Genomic DNA, 20,345 nt, shown 5'->3' on the forward strand with positions numbered 1-20,345 from the left:
TTACATTGTAGCAAAGTGTCATTTCTTCAGTGTTGTCACATGAAAAGATAGAATAAAATATTTACAAAAATGTGAGGGGTGTACTCACTTTAGTGAGATTATGTATGTATGTATGTATGTGTGTGTGTATATATATATATATATATATATATATATATATATATATATATATATATATATATATATATATATATATCAGTGTGTGTAGATAGATAGATATAGATATATAGCTATATTCTATAGAGATATATATCTATATATCTCTATAGATATATATATATATTCTCTAGAGATATATAGACATACCATAGTTTGTGGACTCTATAACTTTCACACAAACTAATTAGTATACACTTATTGGGATTTGTTTTTTTGTTTTTTTACCAAAGACATGTAGCAGAATAGATTTTGGCCTAAATTTTGAAGAAAATTGATTGCACCAAAATTGCAGCACATAATAAAAGTCAGTGGGAAAGCATGGCTAATCTTTGCAAACAACGCTGGTACAGTGCACCGGTACACTACACTGTGCTGCGGCCAAAGCACAGTAGATTAGTGTGAAGCTGCCCTAAAACGGATCATGAGAGGGAGGCTGCACAATACAAAATAATGAAACCAAATTCACAGTGAAAAGTCTGATGCATCCTGATTTCAAGGAATTACATAAAAACGAGTTTAGGTGATAGCTGTGTAGGTATTCTGAATGTAAAGATTCTTAAATAATATTAACAGTTGACTGCCTGATTTCAGTTCTTCCCTGAAGTGCTCTTTAAATATAGATTATTTTCATTATTAATTATATTTTTTCCTGGTGTATAATATGTTACAAAATGTCAGATATTTTTCACCTCCATAAACAGGAGTGAGAATGCAGAAGCCTATGAAGTTCAGGATGAGGAATTCAGCTCAGGAATCTTTATGACATATCTAAAGAAGCACATTCTGAAGGAAAAAAAAGTTACTCACATGCTGGAGGATGTTCTTGAAGGTAAATCTTAGTGGGTGGAACTGGCATAGTAATCCAGAGAAATAATTGTAATTAAAATTACAAAAACAAAACCACAGAATTGCTCTTTCCTTGTCTGCAACAAACATTAAAATAGACGCGTGCTTTGTCTATGCATGCCAAAGAGAGAGATTTACTTTATTTGGCAGCCCCGAAAGCAATTAATACTCCTTTTTTTTTTTTTTTTTTTGCTTCCCTTGATCTCTCTTTGCTACAGAAAGTGAAGAGAGTTGTCTGGGGCTTGGGTATTGGAAAGCATGCTTTCTATGTGATAGATACAAAAAACAAAAAAGGCAATCAAATAACCTATAAGGTATCCAATGGGTACCTCTAGTCACTTACCCACACACTATAATTATAGTTGGGCTCTATGGCCAAATCAATGCCTATAGAAAAAGGACAGCAGGTAGAAAAACTACCATAAGGACCATAATCACAGCCGCAGAGGTATAGTGACAGAATGTAAACTGAACTGAATCTAAAAAATACAAAACTTACTTTATCATACAAAAATTAAGTAATCAAATTAATAAATACTTATACAGAAATCGCCCACCATCACCAATAACAACAGACAACGTTGTCTTAATAAAGCCAAAAAAGTGCGTCAGACGCCACCCTCACATGCACACAGCCAAAGCATACTGCATAAACCTCACATGGAAATGTAAACTATGATGAGATGCCTGTATGTATATCTTCCATCTGAGAAATCACAAAGTAGTGCAGTAGGAATGTGGATAATGGACAAAGCCTACCAATTTGGACAGATTCCAGGCCATCGTAGGTCAATAATTAACTAAAACTGCTGCAACATCAATGTATAGACTCCCCGAAAAGAAAGTACTATGGACATGAGGACAACCGGTAAGGCTGACAGTTTCTATAAATGACAGGATCATGCCAAGGGCTAATGCCTATCAATAGATTCCCAGCTTGAGGTGAGTGCAAAATACAACCTATAGTGGAGGCAGTTAGTGTCCATATACATGTGGAAGAACAAAGGCAACAGGCAGCTAGGCGACAGCAGAACACAGGTAGCAGATCATGGCAGCAACTTGGCATCAAACAGGTGTGCCTCAGGCATTACTAGTCACGTCCCCTACACCCTCAATCTAACCCAGAAAGAAAGAGGAACCTAACTCTTGTTAAGTGAGTCTCTGAAGTCAGTAAGGGGTTCTCCATGTCTGTCTACAGGTACCTACAGCATAAAAATACCTGAACCTCTTCTCAGTAACCAAAGGCTACCAGTGGAGAGGAACTGGTGTCAAGTAAAATACCCCTTAGGGGATCAATGTGTGTGGGGCCAATGCTATACAGTGTCATCAAGCACAGGGAGCAGAATAACTTTCCTGAGGCAGGAAGGACCCCCATCTGTTCTCATTAGTGAAGATAGAGTAATATCTCAATGATTTCAAACATAGCCTGACCCAGGAGACCCGCCGAAGGTGAGATTTCACAACTGAAGGTGAGGTTGTGTAGATACACCAGGCACTACCTGGCCCATGGAAGCAGGCATGTTAGACTGTTTAGGAACTAAATCTGCAACAACGGAGATAATGGATTAAGTAGGGTGAGAAGAAATTGTGGAAAAGGTGAATGGTCCCCCTACACCTAACACTCCTAAAAGGAAGGAGAGAAAGAGTCTAACACAAGAGTCCAAACACTGAAGAGTTTTAGGTGTACCTGTAGGACACTCATGTCATACAGTGTAATGCCGCGTACACACGGTCGGACTTTTCGTCTACAAAAGTCCGACAGCCTGTCCGACATACTTCCGACGTACCTTCGGCGGACTTGCGGCAGACTTTCTTACGAACGGACTTGCCTACACACGACCACACAAAAGTCCGACGGATTCGTACGTGATGACGTACACCGGACTAAAATAAGGAAGTTCATAGCCAGTAGCCAATAGCTGCCCTAGCATGGGTTTTTGTCCGTCGGACTAGCACACAGACGAGCGGATTTCGGGGTCCGTCGTACTTACGACGTAAAGATTTGAAGCATGTTTCAAATCTAAAGTCCGTCGGATTTGAGGCTAAAAAAGTCCGTTGAAAGTCCGGAGAAGCCCACACACGATCGGATTACCAGCCAGCTTTAGTCCGTCAGCGTCCGTTGGACTTTTGTAGACGAAAAGTCCGACCGTGTGTACGCGGCATAAGGGACAGTCAAGGCTGGTCCAAAAGACCCACTGAGAGAAAGACCCTCTGAAGAGCGGTACAAGGTACAACTGGGAAACTAGCATATTTCAAGGAAAAGGAAACTCTTTGAAACAGAAACAGGTGGCCTGGACAGGGCCCAGCTCTAGAACCCTAGCTGACACAGGGTTTGGAACAAGAGGTCCAGGAGTAGGAGGAATGCAAGAGAACCAAGGAAGGTGCAGCAGTCAGTGCAACAGCACAAGGAAAAGCAGGAGGCACAACCAGAGAGAGATGAGGCCAAGGAATTAGCTTCCAAAGGGTCGCTCTCTGCACCTAAATACCCTAAAAGTAAACTTTCCCTGTGCCCAGAATGAGTCACAAACAGGCCACACTTGTAGAAGAGGAAACTAATCTTCATATGGAAGGTTTGTCAGCATCATTGTGACGTAACTTCCACCGACACCATCTTTGAACGGGGACCTGGGCTGCACTTCCCAGCACAGAAGCAGAACGGCGGGCTCTGTTTACAAACAACCAATGCTGTACACACCAGGTGTTAGGTAAAAACCAGCACTATAAAAAGTGAACGTTTCTCTTACCATTTTATTTAATAAGGTCCAAAAAGCTAGTTTCACGCTATGGGCTTCCTTCTTATTATTTCCCTGAGTGGTATTATCGAATTTTGGAACTATATGTACCATATTTATCGGCGTATAACACGCGCAGGCGTATAACACGCACATTCATTTTAAGAGGGACGTTTCAGGAAAAAAACTTAAATTTTAAATAAGGAACTTTGAAGTAAAATAAGGGTCAGTGCCCATCTGCAGCTTCACAAGTGCCATCAATGCAGCCTCATCAGTCCACATCAATGCAGCCTCACCATTGCCATCAGTGCAGCCTGATCGATGCCCATCTGCAGCCCAGAGGGGACAGTGAGGGGGGCGGGACGAGCGCCAGATTACATACAGTGAGAATCTCCTATGATAGACAGAACAGTGGTCCAATGGCGGCCCAGGAGACAGGACTTTCTATTACAGAGGCCGCCAAGTAAACAGGAGATTCTCACTGTATGTAATCTGACGGTGCTCGTCCTGCCCCCCCTCCCTGTGCCCTCCGAGGCAGCTAAAACTGAAGTATTGGCGTATAACACGCATGCACTATTTGCACCCGATTTTCATGGTGAAAAAGTGAGTGTTATACGCCAATAAATACAGTATATGAAGGAGTATTCAGAATGTTTTTTTAGTATGCATACTCTAGGAATGTTACATTTATATGTGATTTTGAATGTTATCTCCTGTAATGTTTTGTCCTTCTAAAGGAAAATCAATAAAAAGATTTTAAAACAATAAAGGGGACATGCCCCATAAGCACATTTCACCATACCAGTGATAGTTGGTCATATGCATCCTGTGAGTGCAAATCCATGTGGGGCACTAAATGCACAAGTGGAACCAAGTACCAAGTCTAATACTTTATTTAGAATACCTGCACTTTCAGGTCAAGAATATGTGTATGGGACTTTATCTATTGTTTTATATTTTGTTCACATCTTTATCAGGTGTAAAGCACATTATATGCATTAATATTTTTTTAGCACATGACATGGTATTTGTGACAAGCGTTGTACAAGTAGCCAATCAGGTGTGCTGCAGTGCAAGGTGCATTCTTACAAGAGGAGAAGCTCGCAAGTGTGCTATCTTTTGCTGACTTGTAACAGGATGGGAGGGAACCTGCAAGTGAAGGTGAAACTGCAGCAGAGAAAGTAAGGTTGCCTTCCATGCTAGACAGGGCTGTGCTGTGTAAATCACAGGACTGGATGAACCAAAAAACAAATAATTTGACAGGTAAAACAGCTCTCATAGACACATTTTATCTGTGTATTTAGATGTATGCTTGGAGTTCAGTTTTAAAAATTGCTTATGTAGTCACAAACAAAAAGGGCTTTTAATGAGATGCATACCTCCCAACTTTCTGAAATGGGAATGAGGAATCTATTAGCAAAGGTATGTAGTCATAGGACACACCCCTGCCACACCCCCATTAAAGAAGAATTGTATGGAAAAAAAAGTGCTTTTTTACCATCACTATGCTTTTTTATTGGCTTTTGAGATTTAAACATGCATCAATTTAGAGATTGGATAAAGGTTTGGCACTGGGAAACACTTTTTGATAGATAAGAAGTGCATTTTATATACGACTATATAGATCAGACCAAAATGAAGGACAAATGAGGAGGAAAGAGGGACAGAGGGACTTTGTTCCAAATCAGGGACAGTCCCTCAAAATTAGGGACAGTTGGAAGCTATGGAGATGATCAATGTTCACAACAAGTGGCAATTTCAGGGACAAATATACAAACTCAGGAGCAGTTGAACATTTATTGATATTAACTAACTTTTCTGGTGACAGCAAAAGAACTCAAAAGGACAGGAACAGTGACATTTTTGTAACTATCTTTTTTTTTTTTTCTTTCTATACAACTTGAAGACATTGGCAAAGACCCCCTGGTAATTGGCAAGCAAGTTATGGAAATACGGCACTCCCTTAAAGAGTGCAGAACTCTAACTGACAAGATTTGCTGCTCAGCCAATGAACGACTCGATAGGACTGTGTGGGATCACCGAAGCAGTAAGTAGAGGAGATGGTGCCCTCTAGTGTCTGCATTATATAATACCTCACTCTGTATTCTATATAAACTGCCAAAACCACTCATACTGTGGCCATTTATGATTATGTTTTTATTGTTTCATATAGTTCAGTAATAATTATGCTTCCACTTTTAGAACTCTGGAAATAAGAAGCTAACACTTTGAACATCTATGTCACTGTAGAAAAATATCACCACATCGTCATGTAACAAGAACACAATTCTCATTCACGCTATCCAAGTTATGGTTTCAGTTATGCTTTGTTGGCTAGCTGCACTTTCCTTTACATACCATAATGTCCATTATGTCATGTTGCCTCGGCTATCATTCTTCCAGTGGTTTCTATCCTCTAATGCCTTACTCTAGTTCAGCTACTAACAGGGCCGTCTTAATAGCATCATGGGCCCCTGGGCAAGTAATGCTCTGGGGCCCCTAGAATGGAGACAGCGCAGGTAAACAGACATCAAGTAGGTAGGAGGCAGACAAGCAGAGCTTCCCCTTTTGGGTGGAGCTCCACATTAACTACATGAACAATCATTCTGTACAGCAAAGTAACAGTGGGAAAATACTACATACAAAAAGTAACAAAGCTGTCCTGTGCATATAATATATCTGCTAGATTGATGCCTCCCCAGCACTATGGCCCCTCTACACCCCAGATTTCCCCCCAGCACTCTGACTCCTCTACACTCTAGATATCCCCCCAGCACTCTAACTTCACTACATCACAGATACCCCCCCCCCCCCCCCCAACTCTGACCCCTCTACACCTCAGATATCCCCCCAGAACTCTGACCTCTCTACACCCCAGATATCCCCCCAGCACTCTGACCCCTCTACATCCCAGATATCCCCCCAGCACTCTGACCCCTCCAAACCCCAGATATCCCCCCCAGCACTCTGACCTCTCTACACCCCAGATATCCCCCCAGCACTCTGACTCCTCTACACTCTAGATATCCCCCCAGCACTCTGACCCCTCTACAGCCCAGATATCCCCCAGCACTCTGACCCCTCTACACCCCAGATATCCCCCCAGCACTCTGACCCCTCCAAACCCCAGATATCCCCCCCAGCACTCTGACTCCTCTACACAGATATTCCCCAGCACTCTGACCCCTCTACATCCCAGATATCCCCCCAGCACTCTGACCCCTCTACACCCCAGATATCCCCCCAGCACTCTGACTCCTCTACACTCTAGATATCCCCCCAACACTCTGACCCCTCTACATCCCAGATATCCTCCCAGCACTCTGACCCCTCTACACCCCAGATATCCCCCCAGCACTCTGACCCCTCTACACCCCAGATATCCCCCCAGCACTCTGACCCCTCTACACCCCAGATATCCTCCAGCACTCTGACCCCTCTACACCCCAGATATCCTCCCAGCACTCTGACCCCTCTACACCTCAGATATCCCCCCAGCACTCTGACCCCTCTACACCCCAGATATCCTCCCAGCACTCTGACCCCTCTACACCTCAGATATCCTCCCAGCACTCTGACCCCTCTACACCTCAGATATCCCCCCAGCACTCTGACCCCTCTACAGCCTAGATATTCCCCCCAGCACTGTAACCATATACCATAAGATACCCCTTGTATTGTTACCCCACTACATCCCTGATACCCCCTACACTGTGGCCTCTCTACATCCCGGATACCTCTAGCACTATAGCCACCCAAGCTACCCCAAGCATTGCTATCCCCTATACACCCTAGATCTCCCTTCAGAATTGTTTTCCCCCCTACACCCTTGATATCCCCCAGCACCATTATTCCATCCATTTAGTACCCCCTTACAGTGCATGTAATTTTTTGGCTCTGTGCCCACCTCCAGCACTGCACTTATCTATACCAATCAAGCAGGCAGAAGGAGGGGTGGATGAGGGAGCAACCCTCCAGGCATTTCAAGCCTTTCGGTGAAAACAGTGCTGGACAGCTGGGCTCACCATGACGCCATCCACAATGCTACTTCCACAGGTGGGCTCTTAGTGCTGCCGACTCAGCAGCTCCCACTCCAGCTCCTACCCCGCAGCCTTCGAGTCCCGAGCATTTAAGCTGCATGGGGCGGGGTTAGAGCATCACTGGTGCTCCGGCTCTGCCCCTCTCTGCTATACAATAATATAATAGGTCTTGCTCTGCACAGCATGGCGCACCGCTGCCAGCCTGCCTCCCCTGTGTATTTATCACTCTCAGTGCCATCATGGGGCCCCCAATTTTGGGGCAGCATGGGCTCAAGGACCAGCTGCTTTGGGGAAAGTGCAGGGCCCCCAATGCAGCTGGGGCCTCTGGGCAGTGCCCAGGTGTGTCCTCTCATTAAGACAGCCCTGGCTACTAAATAGAATACTACAACTAAATCAACTCAAAAAAGCATGAAACAATAGTTACCTGTTTTCGATGACTACAGTTAGGCTGGCCTTACAAAAATCTTTTTTGTTCAAAGAGCGGGTTGAACGAAAAAAACTGTTTCCCCCAGCCACACATTCGAGGTGGATGGGGTAATACTCCTGCTCTGCTATCATGTTCTGATGGCAGAAAGACTTCTCAGCAGTCAGAATACACTGATCAGTCCTGCCAGCTATGACCGGTGGTTCTGATCATTCAGGAAAAACCCTCCTGAACTGGCCAAATTTAGATCCATATATGGTCATCTTTAGATTGGGAAATTGCAGTATGTTTATGAACTCCTCCAGACCAACTGTTCTTGAAGGAGAATTTTAAAATTTAGGGAAGATTTAAAGGATAAGTTCACCTTTTGTAACATGTTACATGTTATACCCATGCTTAGGGTGTAACGTGTACAGTAACATGTTACAGATGCACTGGACCCCGCTTCCCCGTTCAGCTAGCGGGGGATCTTCTCCACCTCACCCCCCCCCCCCACTAGTTGTCACACTTTGAAACAAATGTGGCTGTGCCGTGCTCTACGCCCATGCCACCACCAACACCCCCCCATCCCCCCCACCCACCCACATCATCCATTCACAATGTTGTGTCAATGGAAACAATACAAGGTCCAGCAGCCTTTGCAGCTGTCTGCTTGTAGTTTTCAATGAATTACCACGCGCTGCGGAGCGCTATAATAGTTCATTATCTCTTCCTGTCAGATTGTATCTGCTTGCCCATATGGGATGTACAGGGAAGCAGATACACTGGCAGATCTGCTGGAGACCTGCATGGCACCAGCGAACTACTGATCGCTAGTGCAATGTTTTACAGCCTCCAAAAAAATTAATTCAATAAAAAGAAAATTTTTTTACCTGCAAAAAATGTGCATATATTATTTTTTTCTAAAAAGTGAACTTATCCTTTAAATGAACAATAACCATTGTTGTTGTTGTTATTATTATTATTATTATTATTATTATTATTATTACTATTATTATTCAAGATTGATATAGCAACAACACCAACCGTTTGCACAGCACTTTACAATATAAAAGGGAGACAGTACAACTGGATATAATATAAGACCAGAGAGTTGGGAAGACACTGCTCATGAAAAGGTAGCAACTGTGAGGTTGATGGAGATAGTAAAAGTTTGGTTTTTAGGTAAATGCAGGATAGGCTTCCCTGAAGAGATGAGTTTTCAGGGATTCACTAAAGGTGGCTAGTATAACAGATAGAGCATCTCACAAAAGTGAGTACACCCCTCACATTTTTGTAAATATTTTATTATATCTTTTCATGTGACAACACTGAAGAAATGACACTTTGCTACAATATAAAGTAGTGAGTGTACAGCTTGTATAACAGTGTAAATTTGCTGTCCCCTTAAAATAACTCAACACACAGCTATTAATGTCTAAACCACTGGCAACAAAAGTGAGTACACCCCTAAGTGAAAATGTCCAAACTGGGCATAATTAGCCATTTTCCCTCCCTGGTGTCATGTGACTCGTTAGTATTACAATGTCTCATGTGTGAATGGGGAGCAGGTGTGTTAAATTTGGTGTTATCGCTCTCACTATCTCATACTGGTCACTGGATGGCCTAGGCTATAAGAAGATTGCCAAGAACCTGAAACTGAGCTGCAGCACGGTGGCCAAGACCATACAGCGGTTTAACAGGACAGGTTCCACTCAGAACAGGCCTCGCCATGGTCAACCAAAGAAGTTGAGTGCATGTGCTCAGCATCATATTCATAGGTTGTCTTTGGGAAATAGACGTATGAGTGCTGCCAGCATTGCTACAGAGGTTGAAGGGGTGGGGGGTCAGCCTGTCATTGCTCAGACCATACGCCGCACACTGCATCAAATTGGTCTGCATGGCTGTCATCCCAGAAGGAAGCCTCTTCTAAAAGATGATGCACAAGTGAGCCCGCAAATTGTTTGCTGAAGACAAGCAGACCAAGGACACAGATTACTGGAACCATGTCCTGTGGTCTGATGAGACCAAGATAAACTTAACTTATTTGTTTCAGATGGTGTCAAGTGTGTGTGGCGGTGAGGAGTACAAAGACAAGTGTGTCTTGCCTGGTCAAGCATGGTGGTGGGAGTGTCATGGTCTGAGGCTGCATGAGTGCTGCCGTAACTGCAGAGCTACGGTACATTGAGGGAACCATGAATACCAACATGTACTCTGACATACTGAAGCAGAGCATGACCACCTAGCTTTAGGGACTGGGCCACAGGGCAGTACTTCAACATGATAACGGCTCCAAACACACCTGCAAGATAACCACTGCCTTGCTAAAGAAGTTGAGGGTAAAGGTGATGAACTGGCCAAGCATGTCTCCAGACCTAAACCCTATTAAGCATCTGTGAGGCATCCTCAAATGGAAGGTGGAGGAGTGCAAGGTCTCTAATATCCACCAGCTCCGTGATGTCGTCATGGAGGAGTGGAGGACAACCCCAGTGGCAACCTGTGAAGCTCTGGTGAACTCCGTGCCCAAGTTGGTTAAGGTAGTGCTGGAAAATAATGGTGGCCACACAAAATATTGACACTTTGGGCCCAATTTGGACATTATTACTTAGGGGTGTACTCACTTTTGTTGCCAGCGGTTTAGACATTAATGGCTGTGTGTTGAGTTATTTTGAGAGGACAGCAAATTTACACTGTTATACAAGCTGTACACTCACTACTTTACATTGTAGAAAAGTATAATTTCTGCAGTGTTGTGACATGAAAAGATATAATAAAATATTTACAAAAATGTGAGGGGTGTACTCACTTTTGTGAGATACTGTAGCTGGGTAATTTGGGGTAGGGAGTTCTAGAGGATGGGAGAGGCTCTGGAGAAGTCCCGGAGGTGAGCATAGGAGGAGGTGATGAGCGAGCTGGAGATCAGGAAATCTTGGGAGAAGCAAAGAGAATGGTTTGGGTGATATTTTTGGCACTTTTGGCAGTGGTGTTACCAAAGTGCAACTCTGCTTTGCCTAAAGAACATCACTGACCCACTGGCGGAATCTCAGCTACTGTTGAGAGCAGCGATGGAGCAACATCTTTCTGGTCCAGCCAGTGAGGTAGTGATGCCATAGGAGAAAGTAAATTGAGCCTTAGTGATTCTGTCGTTGGCAAGTTGTTACCAGGCACCAAATTGCTAGTGTGACATGGCCTTAACAACTGCTCAGCAGAGCCCTTCTCCACTTATCCACACACCTACTTTTGCACCCCTGTCCATTACTCTGTGTACCCTCTGCCTATACCCTGAATAAGATTTGTTTCCAGTACACCAATAAACTTGTTTCAAAATGTTAATCTCCTCATTCTGGTATGATCACATAGAAAAGCAATGTTTTTGGACTGCGTGGTCCTGAAACAATGTTTTTCTATGTGATCATACAAGAATAAAGGGATTTGTACTTATCCATGATGTTCACCGTTACCAGTTGGGAGTTGTTGCAGCACCCCAACCACATAGTTGATTTAGTATGGTGTGTGAAAGGAATATACTCCATCTCTCCATATACCCATCTCCACCTGTCTGCACCCCTCTTCACCTCTCTGGCCCCTCTCTCCCTTGGCAGTATAGCAGAATGAAAGATATTCTGATTCGTTACTATCAAAACCAATTGTGCTGGGATAATTCTGCTTTTACACACCTGTAGAAACTAGGCCAGTGCTTCTAACGAGCTGACTGCCATTTTATGTTTGCAAGCCAGGAACTTCCTGAATTGAAGCTAATAAAACACTAAAGTTCAAAAGCTCAGTTCCAGTGTGGTAACCAAATTCGTAGAAGCAGCTTTAGCTGTTATTATGCTTCCTAAAATTGGTAGGCTCAGCAAACAAAAAATACCACATAATGACTGATTCCTGGAGTATGCTTGGTTTTTATGAGGTTTATGAGAAACAAACAGTAACAAAACTTTGATAATAGATTTTTTTCATGCGTCAGACTCCGTTTGTCTGTGATGTTCTACATAAGTACAGAAAATCAAACATGTTTGTATGAATATACTTTTATATAGAGCAATCGCTTTAGGCGTATCATCTTCACTATCTAACTGCTGTATTTTGAGGGATATTTGTGGTAGTAGAATGTTGTCAGATGTACACTTGGAAAGATGGACTGATGTTCCAGAACTTGTAATAGTCTCTGATCTGTCCTGTTTTCCAGAAATCCCCAAACAAATGGTAAAGTTCTCATGTGGAGTTGAAGTGGAATTAAGATTCAAAACTGTGTTCTCAAACCTCATTCATACTTTTGCAAAACTGACACACACTCCTGCTCATCTAACCGACATCAAGATTATTCTTTACAAACCTTCCGTAAGTGATCATTTCTTTATCATGATTAAAAATAACTGAAAATAACTGAAAATTTAACATGTGTTTTCTAAAAAAAACATTTTCTGTTTTGTAAAAGGCACAATTTACTCTGTCTAACAGAGACATATAAATGCACAAAATATAAATAGCTACCAATATGGATACTAAATCAAGTATCATTCTAGAATGTTGACCTAGACAGATATTCAAATGCATATAGCAATCAGGTTTTTAGCTTTTTCTGATCAGCTGGATTCAGGATGGATACAGGATTCTTTCTTTTTCAGTTGAACTCAATGGATATGTCTTTATTTTTCTTCAACCTATGTAATAATATTCTTCATCCCTATGTAGTTCATAACTATCTCATTGTGGGCAATTCTTTTTATTCCGGTCCCATTGGGTAGGGAGAAAATGCAATACTTTGTGTATGCAGGGCAGGTGCTACCACTAGGTGAACTAGGTAGCCATGGCCCAAGGGCATAGATAAGGGGGGAGAGTCAGGGGGGTCCAAAAACCCCCTCCCCAAAGCATCCTTCAATGGTGCAGTAGCTAGGCTAATGTAGGTGCGAGACTACCAGCTACAGAAAGCCTCACAACCTGTTTTCTGTCACAGCCACAATCTGTCTCGTACAAGTTGTATAGAAAAGTAATATGCCGCTGGGACTCGGGGAATCCCGGGTGATGTCAGAAGGGAGAGACATTTGAGAAAAGTTCAGCTACACATTGACTGAGGAGGCAGCGGGGGGCGGTGCAACCTCTAGCCTGCAGGCTGTACTGCCTCCTCAGCCAATAGGTACACAAGTTCACTCTACATCACTGCAAGTAAATCCTGCAGGCTTACGGTAGTACAGGCACGGGATCGAGCAAGCAGCAGCTCTGATGAGGGAGAAGCCTGCACTCAAGCTCCTGAACTGTGCAGTGAAGATCCTCCAATGATCAAGGGGAGGGAGAAGAAATCAAACAGATGTTTTGCCCAAAAAATACAGGGAGCTGTTAGAAGTGCCTGTGCTCCATTTTAAAAACAGCCGTTGTAATGCCACCCATTTAACTGTCCTTTGTAACAGGGTGAAAGTAACCTTACACCTGTGCAGCATAGGTGTCAGCTTACTGTCACCATGTTAAAAGAACAAGAATATTGGTGGCATTAGAATGGCTGCACAATGGGTTCACACTAGCCAAAACTCTAAAATGCAGTCCACAGTGGATTGCTTTTTAAAGTGTGGTTAAATGGCTGCTGTCAGGTGTTCAGGAGGTGATCCTGTCTCCCCCTGAATGCCTGTTTTTTGTTTTGTTTTTCGTGCCAAATAGCAATTTATATTGTGTTAATACATCATAACCACAAGCCAAGTTTCATATTTTGAAGTTCTACAAGTAGCTGGTCTTGCCTAGGGTGCAAAATAGTCTAGTACTGGCCCTGTGTGTGATGGGAGGGAGGGGGGGGGGGGGTTGATAGAAAAGCCTCATTAGTGAAAAAGAGTATGTGTGGTCAATCAAGTATGTGTATTACAACACAAGTGTGTAAAGCAGATTTTTGGATCATGTAGCGATGTGACATACCGGCCCTGGTTAGTGGATCTATTCTTTACCATCAGACAATGTTTAGTTTTATCCAAGTTTGTAGCCAATAGACTGATGCAATTCTTAGCAATAGTGTCACCTGTTGGATTAGGCATCACAAGACAGCACACTGGAAGCTAAACGTGAGAGCAGCTGACTTCAGTATTTTGCCAAAACTGAGTTAGTTCAGGACACTGGCACAGTCTACAACAGCCTTTCTCAACCTTTTCAACACAGAGGAACTCTTGAAATAGTTATTTGGTCTTGGGGAACCCCTGCTAAAAATTAGAAATCTACAACTCATGATACATTAGTGTGATGGTCAGTGAGAGGAATGGTCCTTACACTTGTGGTCATTGGGAAGAATTACCGCCTTACAGATAGCTAAAAAGATCAATAATGTGAGTGGGAACTTATCTGAGAGGCAGAAATTACCCAATGCTGAAGGAACCCCTAGCAACCTCTGGAGGAACCCTAGGGTTCCATGGAACCCTGGTTGAGAATCACTGGTCTACAAACTGTACATATTATACAGTATTTTTACATATATAAGTGTGCTTAAGACTTGAGACTTGATGCTTTGTAAAAAACTGCATAACATAATTTACTGAGGAAAACAAAATTTGCTTTGCAGCCAAAACAATTATAATTTCTTCCCGTCATTGGATTCAGTAGATCCAGAAGTTTCTCTTTACCCCTCTGCCTTGAACTCCAGAATTAAATAAAAAGTGATAAAATTGCTAGCCCTTCTGCCAAAGCAGCCCACACAGGTAATTTCTTCCTGTGGGTAGAAAATGATACTTATGAGAGTTTATAGAGAAATGCTACAATGTCACCTCTCCCTGCCCTTTACAATACAATCTGATACTAAAACATCATAGCCTGTCTCTGCTCCATATATCCACTTGTGTCTCCTTTTTTAAGACCTCTATATACTGTGCTTTCTGTAGGACATGGCAGACCAATCAAACGCATGCAAACGTGATCCCTTAGATTCTCTGGTGGCTCTGCAGGATGATGGTGAAGAAGCAGACTACATGCTCAGGCTTTCTAACCTACAGAAATGCCAGGTAAGTAAATGTCAATTTTTAGCCCTAATCAGTTTATCACATTTTTCTTAATGACAATACTAATCATTTATATTTATATTTTGTTTTATGTGCAGAATAACATCATCATAAAGGTCGATCTGCATTTTACAAATCTTGAGAGGGTCAACATTCAGGAGAGTTTGGAGCATGTGATCCCCCAACCATGGATTGCTAAATTATTTAACAGGACAAATCCACTGTGTTTCGTGAGAAGGCATAAAGCTGAAGCTCCAGAGAGCATGCCCACCATGGAAACGCAGCTCACTACAGACTCCTTGGACTCACAGCCTGGAGCACATCTCAAAGATGCTGGGGAAATGCCCATTAGTGGTCAATCAAAATCCAGCAGTGAGCCTGAAGAGAACGATGAAAGTGATATATTACCTATCTAATGAAGAATGCATTAGAACATGAGGAATTGTAAGCTATACTTCCATTCAGAAGCTGATTCACTTTTGGATGGTCCTTTAGAGTTTACAGACTGCAAAGCTGCACATGATTTCAAAAGGCGCTTAGTGACTTCTCATAGTCTTCATTTGCAGAAGACCAATGTTTTGTATCTATAATTAACACATTCAGATGTTTTTTTTCTGATTACTGCTCTCTAGGAGAGATGGGAAATATTGTCAATTTAAAACACTTAGCAAAGTTAATTTAAAGAAAACATATATTTTAGACTTGGACTACATAGGCTGAGGAGCTGTACAACTTGACATAAGTTGACTGCTTCTGTATATGGTTATTGCTAGTGCCTTGTACTAAGACATCTGCAGATCTCAGTAAAGTTGTCTGTTCTTAGAAGGGAGTGGATATCTTGACACATGCACTCCTCCACAGACTTTGACAGCTGTCATGCCCATTCAAAGGAACTGTTGATTTTAGTTTATTTAATCCTCCATGAGATGTAAACAAAAAGGTGGACAAAGGCTTAAAAGCAATTTAAAGAGCAGTTCACACAGAATTATATACTTCATTTTTATTTATACTTTCCTACTTCCTTAAACCGGCCATAGATGGTTTGAATCTTGGCCAGTTCAGCAGTAACCGGCTGAGATTGCAATCATGTAGGGGCAGGCTGAATGTACCCAAGTTGATCAATCAAACAATTTGGGTACACCCAGCCTGCTAGATTTTAGCAGCTGTTAAATTCGCTAGCAGTAATCACTGTGTTTTCCCGGCTTGGACAGTTTTCCACTCTGGGGAGTTGCAGGAAAGAAAATCGCTCCATCTATGGCCGACCTTAATGTAGTGCAAGCTGGACATGTATAGCAATGTATAGCAATCTAACTGGAGCTGTCTCCTACACAGTCTATACCCAATAACAATTCAGGTTTTAATGTTGGCCACAAACCAAAAAACATTTCAGGTAATTTCATCCATTTTCTTATTCAAACAGATGATTGTAATCTATTAACAGTATGTTCAATAGACACCATGAAATGGTCTAAAATATTGATGGTAGGTTTTAGCATTTGGTTGTTTTTGCAACTGAAAGCTGGTTGCAATTTCCTGCACATTGATGTGGGTGACTAGCAAATGTATTGCCAATGACAGACAAAGATGGCAGATAGATAGGAATGTATCTTTAATTTTTGTTCACACATATGTTTTCATCTAAATAACATGTGTAGAATGCAGTCCACTGATGTATAAAAACTGGATGATAGACACACAGTAAAGATGGCCATATACATATAGATTTTTTTCATTCAGGCTGGGACTGAATGTAAAAAATCTTACAGATTCTTCCGTCCACAATATACAGCGCAGATGGATCCTGCTGTTGCTATTGTATTTTGAAAACCGGACCCGCGATTTTCTCCATGTTACATTTTTCAATCTAAAGAAGTTGGGTTGGACAGGGTCACACAGTGTATGGCCAGCTTAAGTCTTGTGTGAACAGTCCATTTATCTGTAGGCTACAGCACACTGCAGATAATGCCATCTCCACATGCTACTCACTGTTCTGACCGTTAACAGTATTTCAGAATTTTGACTTTTAGTATTTTGCCTGTAGTATTTGGGAGGTAAATCAAACATAATTAAACTCTTTATGCTAGTTTTGCAACCATCCGAGTTGTGGAACAAGTAAAAGAGGCAAATGGATTGCAACATAAGGTGCAATATAAGCAGTGACTTCACTTCCACTTTAAATGGACATAGATATCAATTTTCTAAACGTAGTGTAAATGCAGTCTGCATTAAAGCCAAACCTGGAAAACAGCAAGCCAAAAGCTGTGCAGATATCTTTTTTATTTTTTTTATTTTTTTTTAAAATAATACCAAAGACAACACCGAAGCACTAGTAGAAAAGAATTCAACCCAAGTTTGTCTTTGCTAAGCATATGAGAAAGCACATGGGCACCTTTCTAACAAAAATGCACTTGGTACTAGATAAAGTCAAGAGTTCTCATAAACCAGTTTTGGTATAATTTATTTTGTACAGAATATTTTATTTTTTGGTGCACCTACTCAACATAGTTCTGCCTCTGATAAAAAATAAATGGAACACAATAATGTTAGAAAAGTACTTAAACAAAAGAAAACTCAAATCTTTATTATTGTCTATTATTTATTATTACTGTCTATGTGATGGGATATAAACGTCATTTATTGTGAAGTTTAAAGGATAGAATGTGATATCACTCTAGCTTTTTATTTCTTTTATGCAAACTGATTTCTGTTCTAGGATAGCATAGTACGTTGCTATCTTACAAATTCTTTGTAAAGCAAAAATGTTTTTTGTGACTGTGTAAGAGAAAATTGAGTACTGTCCGTGATACTTTTTTTATTTGCACTAACATATCAATCACGGACAGTACTCAATTTTCTCTGTCGCAATTGCACTAATACGGCTACAATCAATGCAAGTGTGATTGTGTAACAAATTTTAATACCTGTAGTTAATTAAAAAAATGTAACTGATTACTAAATTGCAGAAACATTAGGATCTCTGCTAGGATCAGCTTTAGGATCTCTGTCTCTGAAGTGCTGTCATTCATTAGTGCAATGAATGACAGCACTTCAGAGACAGAGATCCTAAAGCCGGCCATTCATTGCTCAAGTTTCGTCCAATTCCTGCTAGCTCAGCCAAAACTAGAGCAGTGTATGGCCCTGCCAGCAGTTCTATTTTCAACAAAAGTCAATCAAAAAATTAACTTGAGCCTGTTGGAAAATTGTCAGTTGAACATCACCTACACCCAATCAGATGCAGGCACTCTTTGGGTATTTTGACAGCTGGCGGCACCAGCTGTCAGAAGGCAATTGCCCCACAGCTGCCTCTGTTATCTATAGGCACAAGCTTACTACGCCTAATAGTAAAATTAGTCAGGTTTATTTATTACATGTAATTATATAGCACCATCAATTTACGCAGCTCTTTACATATATAATGCACATTTACATCAGTCCCTGCCCTCAAGACGCTTACAATCTAAGGTCCCTAACTCACATTCATACATACACATACTAGGGCCAATTTAGACAGAAGCCAATTAAAGTGGATGTAAACCCAATGTCATCCTTTCTAAACTACTGCCATAGGGGTTATCTATAAGGATATACATGCCTCCTGCATGTATCTTTACCTGTCAAATGTCTCCCCTCTGTCTGTTATGAGACCCGAAAAACTGCAGATTCTGTGGGTGGGTCTGTTGTCTGGAGCTCGGTGGGTGGAGTCGTGATGTCAGTAGACTCCCCGCCCACCTCTACACTCCCCTTGTCAATATGCATTTTCTCCTGTGTATTTCTTACACTGAACTTCTGCTATGATCACTAACATCCAGTGAAAAGACAGGAAAGTAACCACATGACTTCAGCATGCCAAATCATGGTGAGGTGTGGAACAGCCAATCCTTGCAGAGCTGCTGAAGAAAGGAGTGGGGGTGGGAATTAAAAAATACTGCATGTCTCTTAGGCTAGTGCACTAGATATGCAAATCACCTGTCACTCACAGCAAGGGGAAGGATTTGACAAAGTTTTTCTCAGTTTGTCAAGATTTTTCTCACTGAACAATAAAAGAGGATTGCTCAGAGCTGGCTTAACTCTGTGTGGCAAGACTGGGCTCAAATGATAGAAAATCTTATACTCTACAGTATGATATAAAAAAAAAAAAAATTCGGGTTTACATCCACTTTAACCTACCAGCATGTCTTTGGAGTGTGGGAGGAAATCGGAGCACCCAAAGGGAAACCCATGTAGGCACAGTGAGTACATGCAAACTCCAAGCAGGCAGTGTCATGGTTGTGATTAGAAATTGTACTTATCAATTCTATACAGTCTGTACCCAGTCAAGTCTTTCTTCCTATTTTAGGTCCAAAAGAATTAGTGGGTGCCGGTCTTGCTCGTGCAAGAATATCCATATGGAGCCAAAAAAAAAAACGAAAATGTTAACAGTTTTGGTGTAATAACCTTAGTATACAATTTATTAAACTGATGATGTGGGAAATCTCTCAAACTGATTCTGTTATTCCATGGAAATTGTATGCTATTAATATGAATTATAGAGCCCGATTTTGTAAAGTGTAAAATTAGGTGAGCCTGTGTTCACATGAAACATCCAGTCATGTACAGCAGAATTTAAAGAAACTTTACAAAAACATGTCCTTCGACTTGAAATTGCTTTGCTCTGGTATGACCATCAGATGGAGACATTTCACTATTAAATTTAGAATTATGTAAATCTTTCTAGCGCAACAAATAACAGGATGGTTGATGAAAAAACAGGAAGATTGCCATGTCATAGAATATGACTTACTATATTCTGCAATAACATATATAGATAGACTGTTCAGAAGTGTTGTAAAAGGAAACCTGTGCAGAGTCTTTAAATTTCAAAGAAAGACATTTTGCCTACAGATGGGATTTAACCACTTAAGCCCCGGACCATTATGCTGCCTAAGGACCAGAGGTCTTTTTCCAATTTGGCACTGCGTCGCTTTAACTGCTAATTGCGCGGTCATGCAATGCTGTACCCAAACGAAATTTGCGTCCTTTTCTTCCCACAAATAGAGCTTTCTTTTGATGGTATTTGATCACCTCTGCAGTTTTTATTTTTTGCGCTATAAACGGAAAAAGACCGAAAATTTTGAAAAAAAATGATATTTTCTACTTTTTGTTATAAAAAAAATCCAATAAACTAAATTTTAGTCATACATTTAGGCCAAAATGT

General features: G+C 41.5%; 1 protein-coding gene across 2 annotated transcripts in view; it reads left to right on the plus strand.

Annotated features, from left to right (window-relative positions):
• The window catches only part of LOC141131650 (mucosa-associated lymphoid tissue lymphoma translocation protein 1 homolog), an 85,893-nt gene extending 66,118 nt beyond the window's left edge, over nucleotides 1-19,775 (plus strand). For both annotated transcript variants that reach the window (XM_073619181.1, XM_073619182.1), the window contains exons 12-16: nucleotides 861-988; nucleotides 5,644-5,784; nucleotides 12,373-12,524; nucleotides 15,035-15,154; nucleotides 15,250-19,775. In XM_073619181.1, coding sequence (XP_073475282.1) covers nucleotides 861-988; nucleotides 5,644-5,784; nucleotides 12,373-12,524; nucleotides 15,035-15,154; nucleotides 15,250-15,567 — 859 coding nt within the window. In that variant the 3' untranslated portion in view covers nucleotides 15,568-19,775. The remainder of the gene's footprint in view (nucleotides 1-860; nucleotides 989-5,643; nucleotides 5,785-12,372; nucleotides 12,525-15,034; nucleotides 15,155-15,249) is intronic.
• The last annotated feature ends 570 nt before the right edge of the window (nucleotides 19,776-20,345 follow it).

Source organism: Aquarana catesbeiana, linkage group LG03 (assembly GCF_042186555.1).
Source record: "Aquarana catesbeiana isolate 2022-GZ linkage group LG03, ASM4218655v1, whole genome shotgun sequence".
Classification (NCBI taxonomy): domain Eukaryota; kingdom Metazoa; phylum Chordata; class Amphibia; order Anura; family Ranidae; genus Aquarana; species Aquarana catesbeiana.